At 31.0% G+C, this 19007-nt stretch overlaps 1 protein-coding gene across 2 annotated transcripts in view; it reads right to left on the bottom strand.

The window, feature by feature from the left end:
* Positions 1–19007, bottom strand: part of LOC115887653 — a 76414-nt gene that overhangs the window by 54074 nt on the left and 3333 nt on the right. Inside the window, exon 2 of one of the 2 annotated variants that reach the window (XM_030907119.1) lies at positions 13796–14184. In XM_030907119.1, coding sequence (XP_030762979.1) covers positions 13796–14140 — 345 coding nt within the window. In that variant the 5' untranslated portion in view covers positions 14141–14184. Of the gene's footprint in view, positions 1–13795; positions 14188–19007 lie in introns of both variants that reach the window. The other variant, XM_030907118.1, reaches the window with a different exon arrangement.

The following is a 19007-nucleotide window of genomic DNA, read 5'->3' on the forward strand; positions in this document are numbered from 1 at the left end:
TCCAGGTACGATCTTGATTCCAAAAATGTAAATCACAAACTCTATAAATCTTATAAATATCTTGCTGTGTTGTATTTTCCATTTTAAGGTTTCGCACTTGATATCACTTTTGAAATAATGTAGGATCGTTCTTCTAGAATGTATGTTTTTGGAAAACAAATCCGGCATCGGAACAACATACTTATGAAAGGGTTTACGGTCTGATTCCATCATTGTTTTTAATAAAAAGTTTAAATAATCACTAAAATTCCAGTAAAACTTTTTTCTATTTTTGACGGTACCATATTATTTGATTAGAACTGACTTGATTTGATTTGAACTGCCTAAATATTTTCGCCTTAAGCGCGACAGGTGGTTCGTCACAGAACTAATAAATTTGTGTATAACTGGTTGCGGTAAAAACGTCCTTTCAAAGATCTCAATTTCAGTTTCCCATATATTTTAGTTTGTATATGAATTTTGTGAGAATAGCTGTCAAGTCAGAACGTCCGAAATTCGGATAACATTGGTCTGCATGACAGTTGGCCTTGACACTATTCTTGCCGAATCTTATGTAAAATGACCTCCTGAACCCAAATATGCCCTCCGTTTTCCTCCATTACCTTCCATTTTCGAGGGAGACCCTTTATTTATTTTTACTACCTTTCGATAGCTTAGCGGGATAAAAAGGATTATTTTAGTCTCTACCCATTGTTATTTCTGAGATAACATGATCGATTTTTCCGTTTCTTATCTCATTTTTTTACTTATTTTTTTTTTACATATTTCAGCTTCCATTTAGAAATGGAAGATTTATAAGTTTATTACCTACTAGAGTAGGTAATAAAGTTATCAGTGGATACGCAACTATTAATCAAGTTAATCAAGTGGATAATAAAGTTATCAGCTGATAAAGCAACTTCTTGCTATATGTATACAGAGACTAGGTGTGTGGTGTATTTTTCAAAAATTTTTACTCCCGGTCGGAAAAATTTAGCCCGTGATTCTTTGGTCCCCTAGGAAAATATTTACCTGCCTTCCATCAAACTAGGGTTGATTAAAGAGTTTATGAAAGCAACGAACAAGACAGATGACGTATGCCCCCATGCCCCCCCCCCCTAATATATCTAAATTGGGTTAAATATTACGCTTTTGGATTAAAAATGGTGCCATAAAAAGCATATTCTATATTACTTTTTATTTGGTCCCCTCCTAAAATAAATTCCTGTTTAATGGTAAACACTTTGTCGTTACATATCTATATTTAATTTAAAAGAAGAACGAAATTATTGGGTAAATCTACAGTAAGATTAGCCATGAAACATGACTAAAATACGACTTCATGGCTAATCTTACTGAAGGTTTGCCCAATAATTTCGTTCTTCTTTTTTATTATAGTGCCCACGATAATATCTTTTGTTTATATTTAATTTATTTATATGCAATAGATGTCGAATATTTTTTGTCTAGGTATTTGAATGCGGACAAGAGTTAAGCACTCACCTTGAATGTAAGTAAATAATAGACAAGCCCAAGATAAGGCGGCGCAAAGCTAAATTAATATTTTGATCTAATTCGTCTCTATGCCAAGCAGTTGGATTTGGATTTGTTCTATTTCTAGAATTAAGAAAAATTTTCGGAAAAATCTGTTCAACAAAAAGTGTATAATGTCTACGTTAAAATGATTTCTTTACTTTTTTCTGGTGTATAAATTAAGTAAACCGTATCATAAAAGTAATCGAAAGATGTTAAACCGCAAATAAGTCAGCGTTGATTGCGGTATTAACGCAATATATTTAGATTAGGTATTTTTTAAAATATATTTATATAAATGAAGTAAAAAATTGCTGTGTAAAAACATTTAATTTTAAATAGTAGGCAACTTAAGAAAGAATGAATAATTATTGTCCGACCAAAACTGATTTTTGAAGCCCAAACCGAAATCGAAACTTCCATAAAAGGTTTTTGTAGTAAAATTAAAGTCAAACATTATTATCATGATAAAATCTTTAAAACACATTATATTCATCCATTTTCTAATAATTTAGTGAACTATCAATTTCTATTATTATCGCCCCTTTCAAAATGCACAACTACTAAACACTCTTTATTAAATATAGGAAACTTGCAGTGTACCGAGCCACAACCGAGCAATAATAATCTCCACCATGTTATTTGGAAACGAAACCTGAATATTGGATTGGATAATTACTTATGCACTTGAAGGTAAACTCTTAGTGAGTATTGTGCATTGGAGGTAGTGAAGTATGTTTGTGTTATATATACGACGAATATATGTATGATTTGTATCTTAAATCATTCAGTTTATTATTGTCTGATTTTTATGTAGTTGTTTACCCATAGGGCCGTTAGAAATAACTCCAGTTTTCGCAATATCGTTTCTGGTGTGCTTGGGATCTTTAAAACATCAATAGATAAGTATTTTCCCATGTTATTGTAACGTAATTATTTAATGGAGCCAAAGTACATTGGCGTAACAACAGGGGTGCCCGGCGGTGCTCCCCCCCTCAGGAACTGCTGGGCACCCCCCAGAGAAATCTTGAATCATGACTCTTGGCTACGTATTAATTTTTATTTACTGTGTTGTAATAAAAATTACGTTTTCTAGTTTTGTTTAGTTAATATTATTTTGTTGTGTTCAAAAAATGTGTTAATTTTTATTTTTTTAGAAAATTTGTAGGTATTTAAGTAATCTACGGGAACATGGTTTGATAAGAATGACATTTGATTTATAGTTTCTTTGGATATAACGATACATATCTTTTGCAAATTTGGGAATATCTAGGCGTCCGGGATTTCCGGAAAAATCCCTGATTTAGGTAAGATTTCCCGGATATCGGAATTTTATTGCTGAACGGTGGCATGGATTAAACCAAAATAATTCACGCAAATATAGATAAACTATATATATTTGAAATCGAAAGAAAAATATCTACCAAAAAAACTTAAAATACAGAATGTTCCAGTAAAAAAGTAAAGTTATAAATGAGGAGCAGACGTACTAAATGCGTTTTATCCATTTTTTAAGATTTTCAATATGATGCCCAGAAATACGTACGTGTAAAATACATTTTATCCCATTTGAATTAAATGACGAAAATACCTTAGTTTTCCTATGTGCTACTCTATACTCTATGTCCATTGGCGGTAGACAAACAAACAGAAGTAGTATGTCCTTTAGTGCTGTGGACATACTGCTGTTTGTTTGTCATTGCCAGATAAAGCGTTTTTTTGTACTACATCTTCTACTCAATTTTTTTAAATCATACTAAATAATGAATGGAACTACGACTGGGGACCATGTACCATGTAGTTGGGGATACGGACCGTTGTAGCAGAAAAACAGAGAGAAATCAACAAGAAAATCAACAAAGAAAACATTTTTGTTCAGTTTTTTAAGATATCATCAAAACTAGATTTTTCACATGTAGGTGTACTATTTTTATGATTTTTAGCCGACCATACCAACAGGTATGGTAGGCTATTAAGATCGATAATAAAAAGGTTTTTTAATTTCACTCAAAATGAGTTATTTGGGTCATAAATGACCTAAGTACAAAATATTTTCATGGTGTCTGTCTGTATGTCTGTCCGTCTGTAACATGATAACTCAAAAACCACCAAACCGATTTTAACCAAATTTGGCACAAAAATACTGTTGCACCCGACAATCTGGCCATTAGTTTTTGGTGGGAGTGGGGGGTTGGTAATGGGTATGGGAGGGGGTTAAAAATTTTAAAAATCGTAGCTCCAAAATTACCGTAGCCAGTGAAACGCGGTTTTCAATTTAAGATTAGGAATAATATTTGCAACAAAATTTGTAATAACATCGAAATCAGTCAAGTCGCAATTTTTGAGATAAAAAAAAAATTGAAAAATTCCTTTACTTTGAAACTAAAAGAACTGCCTATCAACTTTTTATTAACATATTTTAGTATGGGCGGCTATACGTGCCTCCCGGCGCCAATTTTTTTATCCATTTTTCAAGTATACTAGTTTTTTCGGTGAGTTTCTTGCAAAAAGCGTGACAGTTTTTCTTTGTTTGCCAAAATTCGAAAAAAGGACGAAATTCATCTAGAAAGTCTGCTCCTCAAATATTTCTTAACTTTCTGATCGTCTTTTGTTTACTTCTATTTCACAAGTTCTATATTTAGAGTTTTTTACTAAACCAAAAGCTAGCCTGCAGGTATGGCACACGATATCTTTAGATTACTAGATATCATTAGACACATTATAAATATCTCTAGATATCATTCTAGACATGGATCCATATAATATAATAATTGTATAATTAGAAATTATTGAAATTGCTTACAAAATTATAATTAGTCATTTAAATTGTCCATGAAGTTTTATGTTTTCTTATTAAAAAAATATTTTATTTATATAAACAATACACACATATTTTATTTTATTTATATAAACAATACATTTCAATAACAAAACTGTTACTGAAAAAAAGCAAATAACGAGAACAACCCAATCATAATCACACTAAACCACAAGCAATCAAAAATTAATATTTTGAAAGCACGAAAAGAAATTGGATCATTACAAACAAGAGAATGTCACATTAAAGGAAGGAACAACGATATATTCATAAACGAACACCTAACAACTTTAACAGGGAAAATATTTTACGCTACTAGACAGCTAAAGAAAGAGAAGAAAATCAGATATACATGGATTCGAGATGGTGACGTATATATCAGGAAAACAGAAACAAGCGACAACATCAAAATCAAACAGTTGGCAGATAATAAAAACAAAAAATAACATAACAACGACCGCCATAGATGATTAACATCATAATGCAAAATATAAGAAGCATTAGAAACAAGTTTGAAGAAATTGAAACCTTTCCCAAAATACAAAATTATCCGGAAATCATTGCACTCACAGAAACATGGTTATCAACAGAAGAAGCCACAACACCTATATAACATTAATGGCTATAATGCAATATTTAGATCGCGCCAAACGAGAGGAGGTGGAATACTCATATATCTTAAACATGGAATAGAATATAAAGAAAAAATAAACAGCATCATAAATAAAATAGAAATAATAACAATCGAACTAGTACAAGAAAAAATAATAATCACTCTTATATATAAGCCTCCTCATGTTGATTTTACGAAATTAGAAAACACTGATTAATAATATTGTAAATAAGAAGAAAAGTCATATCATCATGGGAGATTTTAATATAAATATAATAAAAAAAATACTCTGATTGACAACTACTACAACATATATCGAGAATGAAACTACAAAATCCTGAATAAAAAGAAAACATGGCGCATACACTCGTTATAATGAACATTCTAACAATTCCATACTTGATCATGTTATCACAAATATTAAAGATAAGACCATTAAAATGAACATTATCTCCTCTAATATATCTGATCACAATTTAATTAAATTAACACTAGAATCAAAAATAACCAAACTACATATACACAATTTCAAATAATAAAACGAAATATTCAAAAAATAAACAAAATGATCTCCGAACTAAAGACCGATAAAATTAAATCTTATGAAGAACTGTCAAAAACTATAGAAAAAATTATAGACCGAAATATAAACGTTATTAGAATAAAAAGAAAAGATGATTGTCCATGGATAACTCAAAATATTATAAAAGAAATAAGAAAGAGAAATAAACTTTATAAGGAACACCGAAAACACCCAAATAACGAACTTCTAAAAATAAGATATATCGAACAAAAACAATATATATTAGCCCTTATAAAAATTACGAAAAAACAATATTTCAGAAGAATATTTAATGAAAATAAAAATGAGAGCAGAAAAACCTGTGAATTCATTAATAAGCAAATACACCCCAATAAAAATGTCAATACTATTAAAGAAATTACCAAACATGATGGAATAAATAGTACTGATCCAAAAATTATAGCAAATGAATTAAATAACTATTTTACTACAGTACGGCAAATGTTAGCTGAAGAACAAATATTAAAAAGCAAAGGAATACCTAAAACAACGACTACTAAAAAAACTTACGACAAATGCTACATTAAACAAATAAAAGAAGAAGAAATGGAGCAAATTATTAATGAACTAAAACGAAACAAAGCACCAGGATTTGATAAAATAACAAATAATATACTCAAAGATAACAAGAAAACTTTAATACCAATACTCCTAAAACTAACAAATGACATATTAAATTCAGAAATATATCCACAATACCTAAAACAATCCACAGTAATCCCTATATACAAAAAAGGCAAAAAGAACGAAACACAAAATTACAGATCAATTACTTTATTATCAGCATTGAACAAAATACTAGAAAAATGTTTACATAATAGAATGTCAGAACACGCAACACAAAATAAAATAATAAATGCAGCACAATATGCTTTCCAGAAAAATTCAGGCACGAGCTCAGCTGTATATGACTTGATTGAAAACATAAAAAAATGCATAGAAAAGAAACATATGATCGTTACAGTATTTTTTGATATGAAAAAAGCATTCGATACTGTCAGTAAAGAAAAACTCTTGGAGAAACTCATTTCATATGGATTTGGTAATTACATCAACTTAGTAAAAAGTTATTTGAATAACAGACCCCAGAAAACAAAAGTAGGAGACATAGAAAGCAATAGTAGTATAGCTCCATATGGCCTACCACAAGGCGGCAACTTGCCACCATTACTATACATTCTATATACTAAAGATTTATTTGAACAACATTTTTTTGGTAGAATGTTTGTGTATGCTGACGATTTATGTATGGTGTATTCTGACAAGGATTACAACAATTTACAAGTGAACCTAAATAATGACCTGAAGAAATTTGAAATGTGGTGCTTCAACAATTCACTAACTATAAATGAATCCAAAACAGAATTTATAAGATTTAATACAAAAAAGCAAACAAAAGACTTAAATATAATTCTAAACGAGCAAGAAATAAAAGAAATATCTGAAGTCAATTACCTCGGCATTAAAATCCATAATAAATTAAAATGGGACACACATATAAATAGTTTAAAAAAAGAAAACGCCAGAACAATTGCCTCACTCTTGAAACTTAAAAACATAATACCACCAAATATGAAGAAACAATATATCATGCATTATTTTCATCAAGGAATAAATATTTAATTAATACGTGGAGTAATACAACAGAAAAAAAACTTAAGCATGCTACAAAGACAACAAAATAAAATACTAAAAATATTATTTAACCTAGATAAACTAATACCAACAGAAGAAGTATACCAAAAAACAAAAGAAGTAAACATAAGACAATTAATAAAATATCATAATATATTACTTCTACACAAAATCAAAAATAAATTAATAAAAACAAATATTTCTCTAAAAACTAACAAACAAATACACACTTACGAAACTAGAAGAAAATCAGACATCAGAACAGCCAAGAGAACTCAAAAAAAACTTTCACAAAAACTAATAACAGAAACTACCACATTATATAATATGTTACCAAAAGAATTAACACAATTAAATTATAAAAATTTTAAAGAAAAAAATTAAAAACATGATATTTGAGAAGAGCGTATAAACGTAGACGACATAGACCAATTTATAAAAAAAAACAATGCCTTCGATACCTGCCCAGGGAGAGTCTTAAAAGTCTTCAAGCTGTTGCAGATGAAGAAGGACGCAACCAACAACTGCCACGAAGATAAAGATTAACAATATAATTGAATTGTATATATTTTTAAAACAGTTGTATATATTTTAATTAATAAATGGTTTATATATATGTAAGTCAGAATAGAAAATTCTCTTCTCAATAAAGAAGACGCAATAATAAAATATTTAAGTACAGCGTCTGTAAACATTTCTGCAGTTATTCTCGATGATATCTTTAACCTTTGAAATATTTGTAGCCTGCGGCAAAATTGAAAGTGAATTTTAAGTCTACGAAATTTACAGTAAGGAACTGTACGTGTACGTTCTAACAGCGGCAAGGTGTATTAAAAAGGAAAACATAGTACGAGAGTTTACTACAGTTTTAGTGGATTTTAAGATAAGCTTCGGAAGAGTGAAAGTTGACCGATACACTACATATTTCTTTTTATATAAATTTTGTAATATTTAAATTTATTTCCGAAATAGATGAAAACATGGTAAATGAATAGAGGATTTAAATATTTATTACCAAAATAAAATTATTTAAATTATGTAGTTAGTGATACTATAAGTAGATATGTTAAAAAAGGTAAGGTAGGGTTGCCAACCGTCCTCTATTCCACAGGACAGTCCTCTTTTTGATCTTACTGTCCCCTTTTCTGTCACGCATTGAAAATGTCCTCTTTTTTACATACCAAACTCAAAATATAAAAAAAAATATTTGTCTATCGCCACACTGCTTTAAAAAAATTGTTACTCTGTGTCTTTCGCTACTCCCACTCGTTTGTACAGAAATGAAAAAGAAGAAATACGTACGAAACACGTACTTGTGGAAGCGCTGTTTTGTTTAAAAAAAAGTTTTGTTGAAAATAGTTTGTTTTATTTTAACAAGTTTTGAATATAACATTTTTAAGAAAGTAAGAAAAACCATCAATCTCATAGCCTTGACGTAACTTTTTGGTAAATACTAGACATTTGGGCGAGATTTTAAAAAATGTTTCGCCTGTGCCTCTTTTTTACCTTCTCGTCCTCTATTTTTTATTTTGAAAGTTGGCAACCCTACGGTAAGGTAATAATTAAATTTAACAACTAATCGCAAAAATTTACCTTCAATTAAATCGAATATTTAAAGTTCGATATTGTGATATTTTAAAATTAATTTGGGTTAGATGAAATTTTGATTAAGTTATATGTATAAAAATACCTGATTTATTTCGAACTTAGTCATAAATATATGCTTTTATACACACATTTTAGGAAGAAAATGCTTTAACATAAATTAATGCCATAATGAATTAATGGTTCCATGACACAATTTTAACATTAGCTCTAGTTTGAACACGTATTAAGAAATATAGAATACTAGCAGACCCGGCCACGCATTGCTGTGGCTAAGGTCTGTGATGGGCAAGTACCATTGCGATAAAAAAAAGTAGTACAACAAAATATGATTTAATCTGCTGGTCTATAATAAAATAAAAAAAAAACTTGAAAAATGGCCCATTTTTAAAAGATAGGAAAATTTTTTATATTTTTATTTCGCTACGTATACCTACCAATTATTACCAAATTCATGGTAACGCCTAAAAAGTTAGGTGGCAGGGATGTATGATGTATGTAATTGTATTGTTCGACGATATCCAGTTCTCGATATCCTTATAGACCAGGAGTTCTATCTGGGACTACTAATTCATGTAGGGTAGAACCCGGTTGTGGCTATTTAGCCGGTTGTAGCCACTTCTGCATAAAATGCCAAATATTAAGTTTTTTGGTCAAATTGGCAAATGTGCAACCACGTAGATCATAACATACAATTATTAGCGACCTCTAGGTTGAAAAATAGGTGCCTCATGTGTCTGTGTGTAACGGCTTTCAAAGTGCAGTGTCTGTAAATTGCTCAATTCTAAGCGTATTTGTTAATGATCACAGTGTAAGTAAACAGACTATATTTTACATTTTTTAAACTTTATCGCTTCAACTTTTGAATAGGTTAAATGAAGGTGTTTAAACCTTTAAATTCTGTGTTTAGGTTAGGTTTCTTCATCTTATAATTTAAAAAAATAAATGGCCACAACTGGAATAGGATTTTTCGTCAATTTGCTAGTTGTGGCCATGACATGGCCAGAACCGGCAAAGTTAAAATATATTTGTGGCCACATACTAAAATACGTGCACTGATAAAAAAGATAGACTTGAACTAAAGTCGTCATAGTTCTTGAAAAAAAAATTTAGTGACAAGAGAATTTATTTCAGCGTAAAAGAAAATATTTTGCCTGAAGAAAAACTTTCTTAACTCAAGAAAACTGGTTCTCTTTAAAAATTCGAAAATTTCTCTTGAATCTATTTTCATTCAACCAAGTGCAAGTTACTTTGTTTTAAGATAATAAGAAAAATACGCTAGGAAGTACTTCACTCAAGAAACATGGCCATTTTTCCAATAGCTAAATACTCTTTTGATGAAAAATAATAACGACACGCAAAGACGATGACGAAGGACGGTATATACAATCAGTCGGCAGTCCGATCAGTCGTACATCATAGTACGCACGGGTTTTGTTGCTTGGAATTTTCCACTTGGAATTTTGCATAATCTTTTTAAACGCATATCGTATAACAAATTAGTGATCGTTATTAACATGCATTTGTCATTTGGACAAATTTTAGGATATATGGATTCTTTAAAGGAGTTTCTGAAAAAATGGAAATTAGAGCATTTATTTGCTATATTTGAAGGTAAGAGACATTTACCTAATGCACCTGTTTAGATAATGCATGTGTGACTATAGATAGAACAAGAATATAGCTATCGATTTTTTTATGCAAATAATTACAAAAATTTTAGAATATCAAGTCGTCGCGCGTCGTATTAAAAAATTCAAAATGTGACCAAAGCTTATAACTTTAATAATTTATTTGCTTTACTTTGATTAATCGTGATGTAACATTTCTTTGTAATTTGTAAAGTGATGAACCACCCCAAAAAATACCAAGGAGTGAAGAAGCAAAAATAACTGCTATCGAGGAAAATAATATCACTTTACTTACTACAGACCAGGAAAACCTAAATTTATCAGAAAATAATATACCTCGTAATATGCCTGTATTATGATGTATAGACTTCTCTTAGATCAAAATAAATTTTAGTCGAGTCAATAGTATTCGCTATTGGTTTAAGAAAAGTGTCTCTTTAATCAAGAAATGTCCCTTTTCAATCAAGAATTTTTGCATAAATCAAAGAGACTATTGTTCTTGTAGCAAGAACTTCTTTGCATATTCATTTTGGGTCAAGAGTGAAATACTTTGGACTGATAGATTCTTCTATTCTCTAAAGTAATTTTTTAAAGCTTATGGAAAGATAGTTAATGCTTTGGGCAAAGAAACGTCGTTCTTGGCCCTATTAAGAAGCGCCAATCTTTTGGGTCAAAGTCATATTCATTTCGACTTAGAGATCCTTTTTTTCAGTGTGTAAAAACCGCACCTTTTCGATGTTGTCTTTTTTAGTTAGGGTAATTTCGGGGTAAATGGCTATACGGGAGAGAAGGCCATTTTTTTAAATAAACAACCTATTTGTAGTTTTAAATTATAAAATTTATTTGAAATATGAGAATTATAGCTATTTAGGTATGATATAAAAATAATTTGACTAACCATCTCTCCCGTATGGCCATCTTCCCCGGAATTACCCTATGGTAATTTAAAAATTTTCAGATGGCAGAAAAAAGGGTTCTTTTCAACTACTCCCAAGAAGATATGGAAGCAGCGTTAAATGCCATCCGTGAACAAAATATGGCTGTGTCAACGGCGTGCAAACAGTTTAAAGTGTCCCGGACTTCGGTGCGAAATAGATTCTCAGGTAAAACTTCAGATAGCTGTAGAAGAGTTGGCCCAACTGCAGTACTTGGGTGAGCAGTTGAAAAAAAAAAAATTGGTGAAGTGTTTCCGATTAATCGAGAAGGTCTTCTATATTCGGTACAAAAGCTAATAGAAGAATTTAAAATACCGACTCCCTTCAAGAATAATGTTCCTGGAGACAAGTGGTTTAAGTCTTTCCTAGTTAGAAACCCGGAAGTATCTAGGAAACATTCGGAATACATAAACCAAGCAAGAGCGGCTCTTACGGAGACAAAAATCAGGCCATGGTTTGAAGAGGTGCGGCAGCAATTAGGTCCCGAAATCGAACCACCTAAATAGAATTCTGACAATAGAATTCCACAATTCTGAACCACCTAAATAGAATTTTTAACCTGGACGAAACAGCGAATTTTTAACACCTAAAGGCAATTTAGTCCTAGGGGCAAGAGGAAAAGGTGTCTATGACGTTACTACTACCTCTGAGAAAGATAATGTAACAACCCTGATGGTTGCCAGTGCAAGTGGTCAATTTGGTCCTCCCTTAACATTACCTAGAGAATAGTTTTGTAAGAATGTGGCCACAAATAGTAGTAAATGTGGCCACATTTGGCACAAGGTGGCCACAAATGGGAAAAATCGTATGTTTTCATAAAATGCTTATTTTCTGTTTATTAAGAATACAAAACTTTACAATAAAAGCAGATTTTGAAAAAAAAATGTTTGGAGAAGCACCAAAAATTTTGCTTTATCTCCAAAATTAACTACAAATATTTTTTCTGATAAATCAAACTCTAAAAATCCCTTAACCTGGCCACAACCGGTGCTTCTACCCTACTACTTTTTTTTTATCGCAATGGTACCTACTTATCCTGTATATTGAAATTTGGGCAAATACCAATGTTTTTGCAGTCGGCATATGCCCAAAAGGTCAATAAATAGTATATGGAATTTGTGTAAATACCATTATGCCCGGTATATACCCAATCATACCCACGTTTTTATTTAATTTAAGGTATTCTGAACAATTTTTAAAGACAATTTGTTGTTAAATTAACATTATTGAATTACTAATATTGCTATTAAAAAATAGGGGAAATGAATCTCGGAAATGAATAGGGGAAGGACGAAAATTTAGGGTTGTTTGTATTTTTAATGCCACATCATAAAAAAATAAAAATATAAAGTTTTGTCCAAAAAGTAAAAGATAAATCACTTAGGGGTATAAAAGATAGATAACCTATTATTATTATTCTCAGACCTACTGAATATACATATAAATTTCATCTAAATCGGTCAAGCCGTTTTAGAGGATAATGGTAACAAAAAATTAAAAAAAACAGCCCCTATTAAAAAATAGGGGTTGATGGTAGAAGGGTGGAAGTTTAGGGTTGTATGTATTTTTTAATGCCAAATCATAAAAAAAATAAAAATAAAAATTTTTCCAAAAAATAACAATTGGTTTAGGCCACCCTTATACTTAGGGGTATAAAAAATAGATAACAACCTATTCTCAGACCTACTGAATATTCATATAAAATTTCATCAAAATCGGTAAAGCCGTTTGGGAGCAGTAATTAGATTTTTTATTCTTAAGACTAATCCTAATACCAGAATAATTTTCGAGAATAATTTGTATCATAATAATTTGTGGGTCTCTTTTGCTAGGTCCACTTATTATTTTTTTATTGAATGGTGTGTTAAAAGATAATCCAAAAATAAACAATAAAAATATGTAAATTTTGGTTTTTTGGTTTTCTTTAACCGATTTTAGTCTCTAAATTAGTTTTCCGGAGAAGAAATTATTTTTATTATATCTGTTCGTAAAAATAATTTTAGAAAATGGAACCACGAATGTATTTAAGTATAGATATTCTTTTCTTCTTTAGTAACTAACAGTATAATTAATTGTCCATAGATATTTTAATCTGCGCTCGGTAATTTGTGTTCGGTGGCGGAGAGTTGTGTTGGCTCTCGTCTACCAATCTCAAGGTTGTGGGTTCGAATCCCACACCCGGCATTTCGTCAGCCGATTATTTTTATTAAAATAAAAATAGTTTGGGCACCTAGGTCGACTCAGCCTTAAATAAGTACTTGGGATTCACAATCCTTAGGTAATAATAGGCGGTTGAAGCGTAGTGCTAGCCACATTACCTTCCTTGTATACCGAACGGCTCTAGCATGGCAAGCTGTACCTTGCTACTCCCAAGGCGTTAAACGCTATATTGCTAAATACGGGAGCTGTTATTATTAAATATTATGTATCCTTTTACCTGATTATTATCTGATTATTTCTTACCTGACTTAAACTGGCTTTGTACACTATGACATACATTCCAAACAGCACCATAAGGAATCCTAGTATGAATTGAACTACTCCCAATACCATCAAAACTCGATTTGAGGTAAAGATAGCTGCTGATGTTTTGTCAGCGATTGAACAACTTGGGGATTCCTTTGGAGATTTGCAGATCAGTTTATCCGTCGATCTTTTAGTGGATAATGTCATTGTATTCTCCATGGAATTCACTGGAGATGGATGTTTCTTTCGAGGAAGTTTTTCACTTGATAACGAAGTTGCTTTTTCCTTTTCCGAACTAGATGGAGGTAGAGTTTTCCCAGAGTTTTCAGTTGATTTCTCCATAATGTTGTGTTTGTAATATATTAATACTGCCTGGCGATGAACTTCTTCTGAAAGTTAATTTATTTTAATTAATAAAATATATAGGAATAAATAATGATTTACTAAAAAAAATCAAAATAAATAAAAGTTACGTTGCTTAATTTATTATGCCTTAGATTTATGAAGAATATAAATAGAAAATTAAATAAATTATACATATATTTGAAACATTAACATTGTAATAATTACATTACAACATATAATTGTAATACCTAGAACGACTTATTTTCAATAGAATAAAGGATAGTATCTTAGACAATATTCCAGTTGAACAGGCAGGTTTCATTCCTAAACGCAGTTGCTGTAACCAAGTCCTAGCACTTATATCTCACATTGAAGGAAATTTCCAACTTAAGCTTAAAACCTCCATAGCTTTTGTCGATTTAACAGCCGCTTACGACACAGTCTGGAGAGATGGTATGGTTTATAAATTACTTAAAGCACTTCCTTGTCAAAGTATAGCTCGAGTTATCAATAACATGCTAAGTAACCGATATATCCAAGTATTTCAGGGAGAAAGCACAAGTAAACCTAAAAAACTTAACAACGGCTTACCCCAAGGCTCCGTTCTCGCCCCTCTCTTATTCCACTTATACATCTCTGACCTACCAGATACGCAATCTAGAAAATTTTGTTACGCAGACGATATATCCATAGCAACGGAACATGAATCGCTATACCAAACCCAAGAAACGCTTACAAAGGATCTCGCATCCTCGAATGCCTATTTTATAAAATGGAGACTTCAATCCAGTGCAAATAAGACAGAAGTGGCTACCTTCCATCTTAATAACAAGCTGGCGAATACTGAAATAAGCGTCCAGCTTGGTAACACCACTCTGCGTAATAACAAATATCCAAAATATCTGGGGATTACTCTAGACCGTACACTCTCATTTCGAAAACACCTAGAAAATGTTGCTCGGAAAATCAGAACATGAAACAACATTATACAAAAACTTTGTGGTACTTCTTGGGGTGCAAAAGCAACAACACCTCGGATCTCCGCCCTTGGTCTGGTATTCAGTGTGGCAGAGTATTGTGCATCCGTGTGGTTGAACAGCCACCACACAAATCTCGTAGACAGACAGCCAAACCAAACCGATCTAAACTGGAAAACATGGTCAACTTTGAATAGGATACGTTCTGGCCATGGAAGATGTGCCGATTTCCTTTATAAGTGGGGAAAACACCTTCCCCAGAATGTGATTGCGGATCCCCTCACCAAACCATCCATCACATAACTAGAGAGTGCAACCTCCCGCTTATGGTGAAGACTGGAGGGACTTTCTGGAGGCTTCTCCATCAGCTTTGGAATGGATAGGGCATCTAGATGTTAATATATAGTGTTCGTAAATACGTTTTTTATGTTGTCTTTTGTATATACTTGTTTTTTTTTATATTTACATTGTAATGTTTTCATTTACATTGTAGTTTATTTTATGTCTATGTTTAAGTGTCTGGCTTTCTTGCATGTATATGAGCCATACGATAAATAAATAAATGTAATCCTACATATATGTACTATGAATATAATTGTAACTTATGTTATACTAAAATGAATATGACTAAACACTGCTGTACAGGGTGGGTCAAATTCGACGCTTTTAAATGGAAACACCCTTTTCTATAGGAGATAGACAAAAACTAATATCGGTGTCTGGAGCTCAATTTTCATCAAAAACATGCTGGTGAAAACCCCACATCAATATCTGTTACCGTTTCGGAGTTACGGTTTTTTTTTCAAAAATGTGCATTTTTAACAAATCGCTGTAACTTTTTTACTATGGAAACATTCAAAACATTTCCAAAGCACCTTTTTACGTAGAATTTAATGGTTTAAGTATAATTTTTTTTAAATTAATAATTTAATAGTTATCAACAGAAAAATTGATTTTTTATTTGGGATACCCTCTATATTTTTAATTAATTGAAAGGAATTTAAAATTACCTTTCCAAAAATATAGCAAACTTGATATTTTGTTATAATCCCCTTCGAAATACAGAATTTTTAAAAGTTCGCCACTTTAAACTAGTAGGCTTTGGACCACTTATTGATGATATGCCCTTAATGGAACTCGAAAACATATTTTTCCAGCAAGGCGACGCACCGTGTATGAACGCTGAAGTTATCAGCAAATTTTTGCAGCCAATTTCAAGAATAATTGAATAGCTAACCAAGATCCCAGCCGTTGGCCGTCGAGGCCGCCTGACTTAGTGCCCATGGATCTAATCCTATGAATATATTTGCGGAAGAATAAAGGTTCCTTATTCTTCCTTATTCTTCCTTATTCTTCCGTATAATCTAGATAAGAATTAGAAATACTTAGCAGTTATGAGAGGGTACCTTTCACCCCCACTGAATTAATGAATTCCGCGAGAAATGTTCAAAAACTGCCCCGTCTGTCCATAACACAAGACGGTTGATATGTCGGTCACCTGTAGCAAAATCTCATGTCTTGGTTTGCTATTTATTTTTATTGGTATTAGATATAGTTTAAATGTGTTGTGATGTCGGTTAAATATATTTTAAATTGTTATAAAATTCTGCATCTCTCATAGCAAATATTATTTTCGTTTTAATTGATGCTCACAGCTAGAATTTTTTTGCATTACAGCCGGTGCCGTTCAAAGCCTACTTATTTAAAGCGGGCGAATTTTTATATACTCTATATCTCGAAGAGGAATCGAGCAAAATATCAAGTGTGTTATATTTTTGGAAAGGTAATTTTAAATTATTTTCAATAAATTAAAAATATACAGGGTGTCCCATATGAAAAATCAAATTTTCTGTTGATAATTCTTAAATTATTAATTTTAGAAAAATTATACTTAAACCATTAAATTCTACGTAAAAAGGTGCTTTGGAAATGTTTCCATAAAAATACAAAATTTTCCATAGCAAAAAAGTTACAGCGATTTGTTAAAAATGCATATTTTTGAACAACACCCCGTAACTCCGAAACGGTAACGATATGCAGTTTTCACCATCATGTTTTTGACAAAAATTGAGCTCCAGACACCGATATTAGTTTTTGTATATCTCCTATAGAAAAGGGTGTTTCGATTTAAAAGCGTCGAATTTGACCCACTCTGTACAGATTAATGAAATATTTTTAATCATAATAATTATATATTTAACACTTTTAAAGGTTTCTTAATATTGCAGTTAACCAACGTTTGATTGAAATACTTAAATTTATTTATTAAACTATAGATAATAACGTAATCTTATTAATCTTTCAGATCAGCAAGTAAGAGAAAATTACACACTAACCACAATACCCCATTACCAATTTTCGGTTTTGAAACAACAAAGGTTCTAATGTAAAGTATATTTTCCAGTAAATAAAAACTACAAACTTTGTGCAGACATGAATATTTAATATAATATTGATATTTTTAATGGAATTAATTTAGCAGTTTAAGTCTCGATATAGATCTTTGTTAGTATATGTTTGCCCCCCTCCTAAAATCTATAAATTATATATTAAAATAAATTCCTGCATCCGCCCCTGTATGTTTTAGTTTATTATACAGGGTGGTCCGAACTGTATTTCGAAAACTTCGGCAGCATATTCTGCAGATAAAAATAAGTAAAAAAGTTTGTATAAATATATGTCCCAAAATGCTTAGTTTCGGAAATACAGAGTGTAGGTAGAAGTTTCATTTTTATTTCGATTTTTTCTATATAATTTCTGAAGTAACGTTAATAGTTGGATGAAACTTGGTGTCTGGGAGTTTTTTAACATGACAGATTTGATGTTGATGTCGATATGACTCCTACTTTTTTGACCGTACCTGTATAAAACTGCCGAGTAAAAAATATACATTCACAACGTTTTTTACGTTAAAAATCTCTGTTGGTAAAAACCGCTACGAGTAATGGTTCTCGAGATATTTGAAATCGAAATTATCAATACCTGTCAGCATTGACATAAATTTAATTAAACATGTTGACTAAATAATTATTATAGTGAAATCATAAATTTGAAATGATTTTGTGTCAAATGTTCAACAGAAACTGTTCATCATCATTTTTTCGAGGAAACATTTATTATTAATTTTAAATTTGATTAAAAAAATAAAAAGTTCCCAAATTTATCATTTCAGTCAAATAACTCTATCTACACAAAATTATTATTTTTTGTCAATAATGACATGTATTGACTACTTCCGTTCTAAATATCTTTATACAGGTACGGACGAAAAGTTATTACTCTTCAAAACAGTTAAAACACATGTAGATGGCGCCCCCTACTAATAGAAGTTATATTGACATCAAAATCAAATTTCCCATGTCAAAAAACTCCCAGACACCAATTTTCATCCAAATATCGACGTTACTTCAGAAATTATTTGGAAAAATCAAAATAAAAATGAAACTTCTACTAATTTTTGTATCTCTGAAACTAAGCAATTTAGGACATACATTAATTCATACGAACTTTTTTACTTATTTTTATCCTTTGAATTTTTATCTGCAGAATATGCGGCCGAAGTTTCCGGAATACAGTTCGGACCACCCTGTATATTTTAAAATGCTAATAATTATATAGAAATATTGTTATAACTGTTAATGCCCAGAATATTTTTTTCCAACAATTTTTGCAGTATTTTATTTTAGGGTCGCTCTAGCTTTATTTTAATTATTCAAATATTGGAATTTTTTTATTTGATGTTCATTAGGTGTCATTTTTTAACGTATGATAAATCATACGCTGGAAATCAATGACAACAGAAAATAATTAGTAAATAACTCATCAAAGTTTATTGAAAATATGTTTTTTATATAAAAGTACACGTTGAAATGACTTTTCATAGTATG

Source organism: Sitophilus oryzae, unplaced genomic scaffold (genome assembly GCF_002938485.1).
Source record: "Sitophilus oryzae breed Bouriz unplaced genomic scaffold, Soryzae_2.0 scaffold_578_pilon_pilon, whole genome shotgun sequence".
NCBI classification, from domain to species: Eukaryota; Metazoa; Arthropoda; class Insecta; order Coleoptera; family Curculionidae; genus Sitophilus; species Sitophilus oryzae.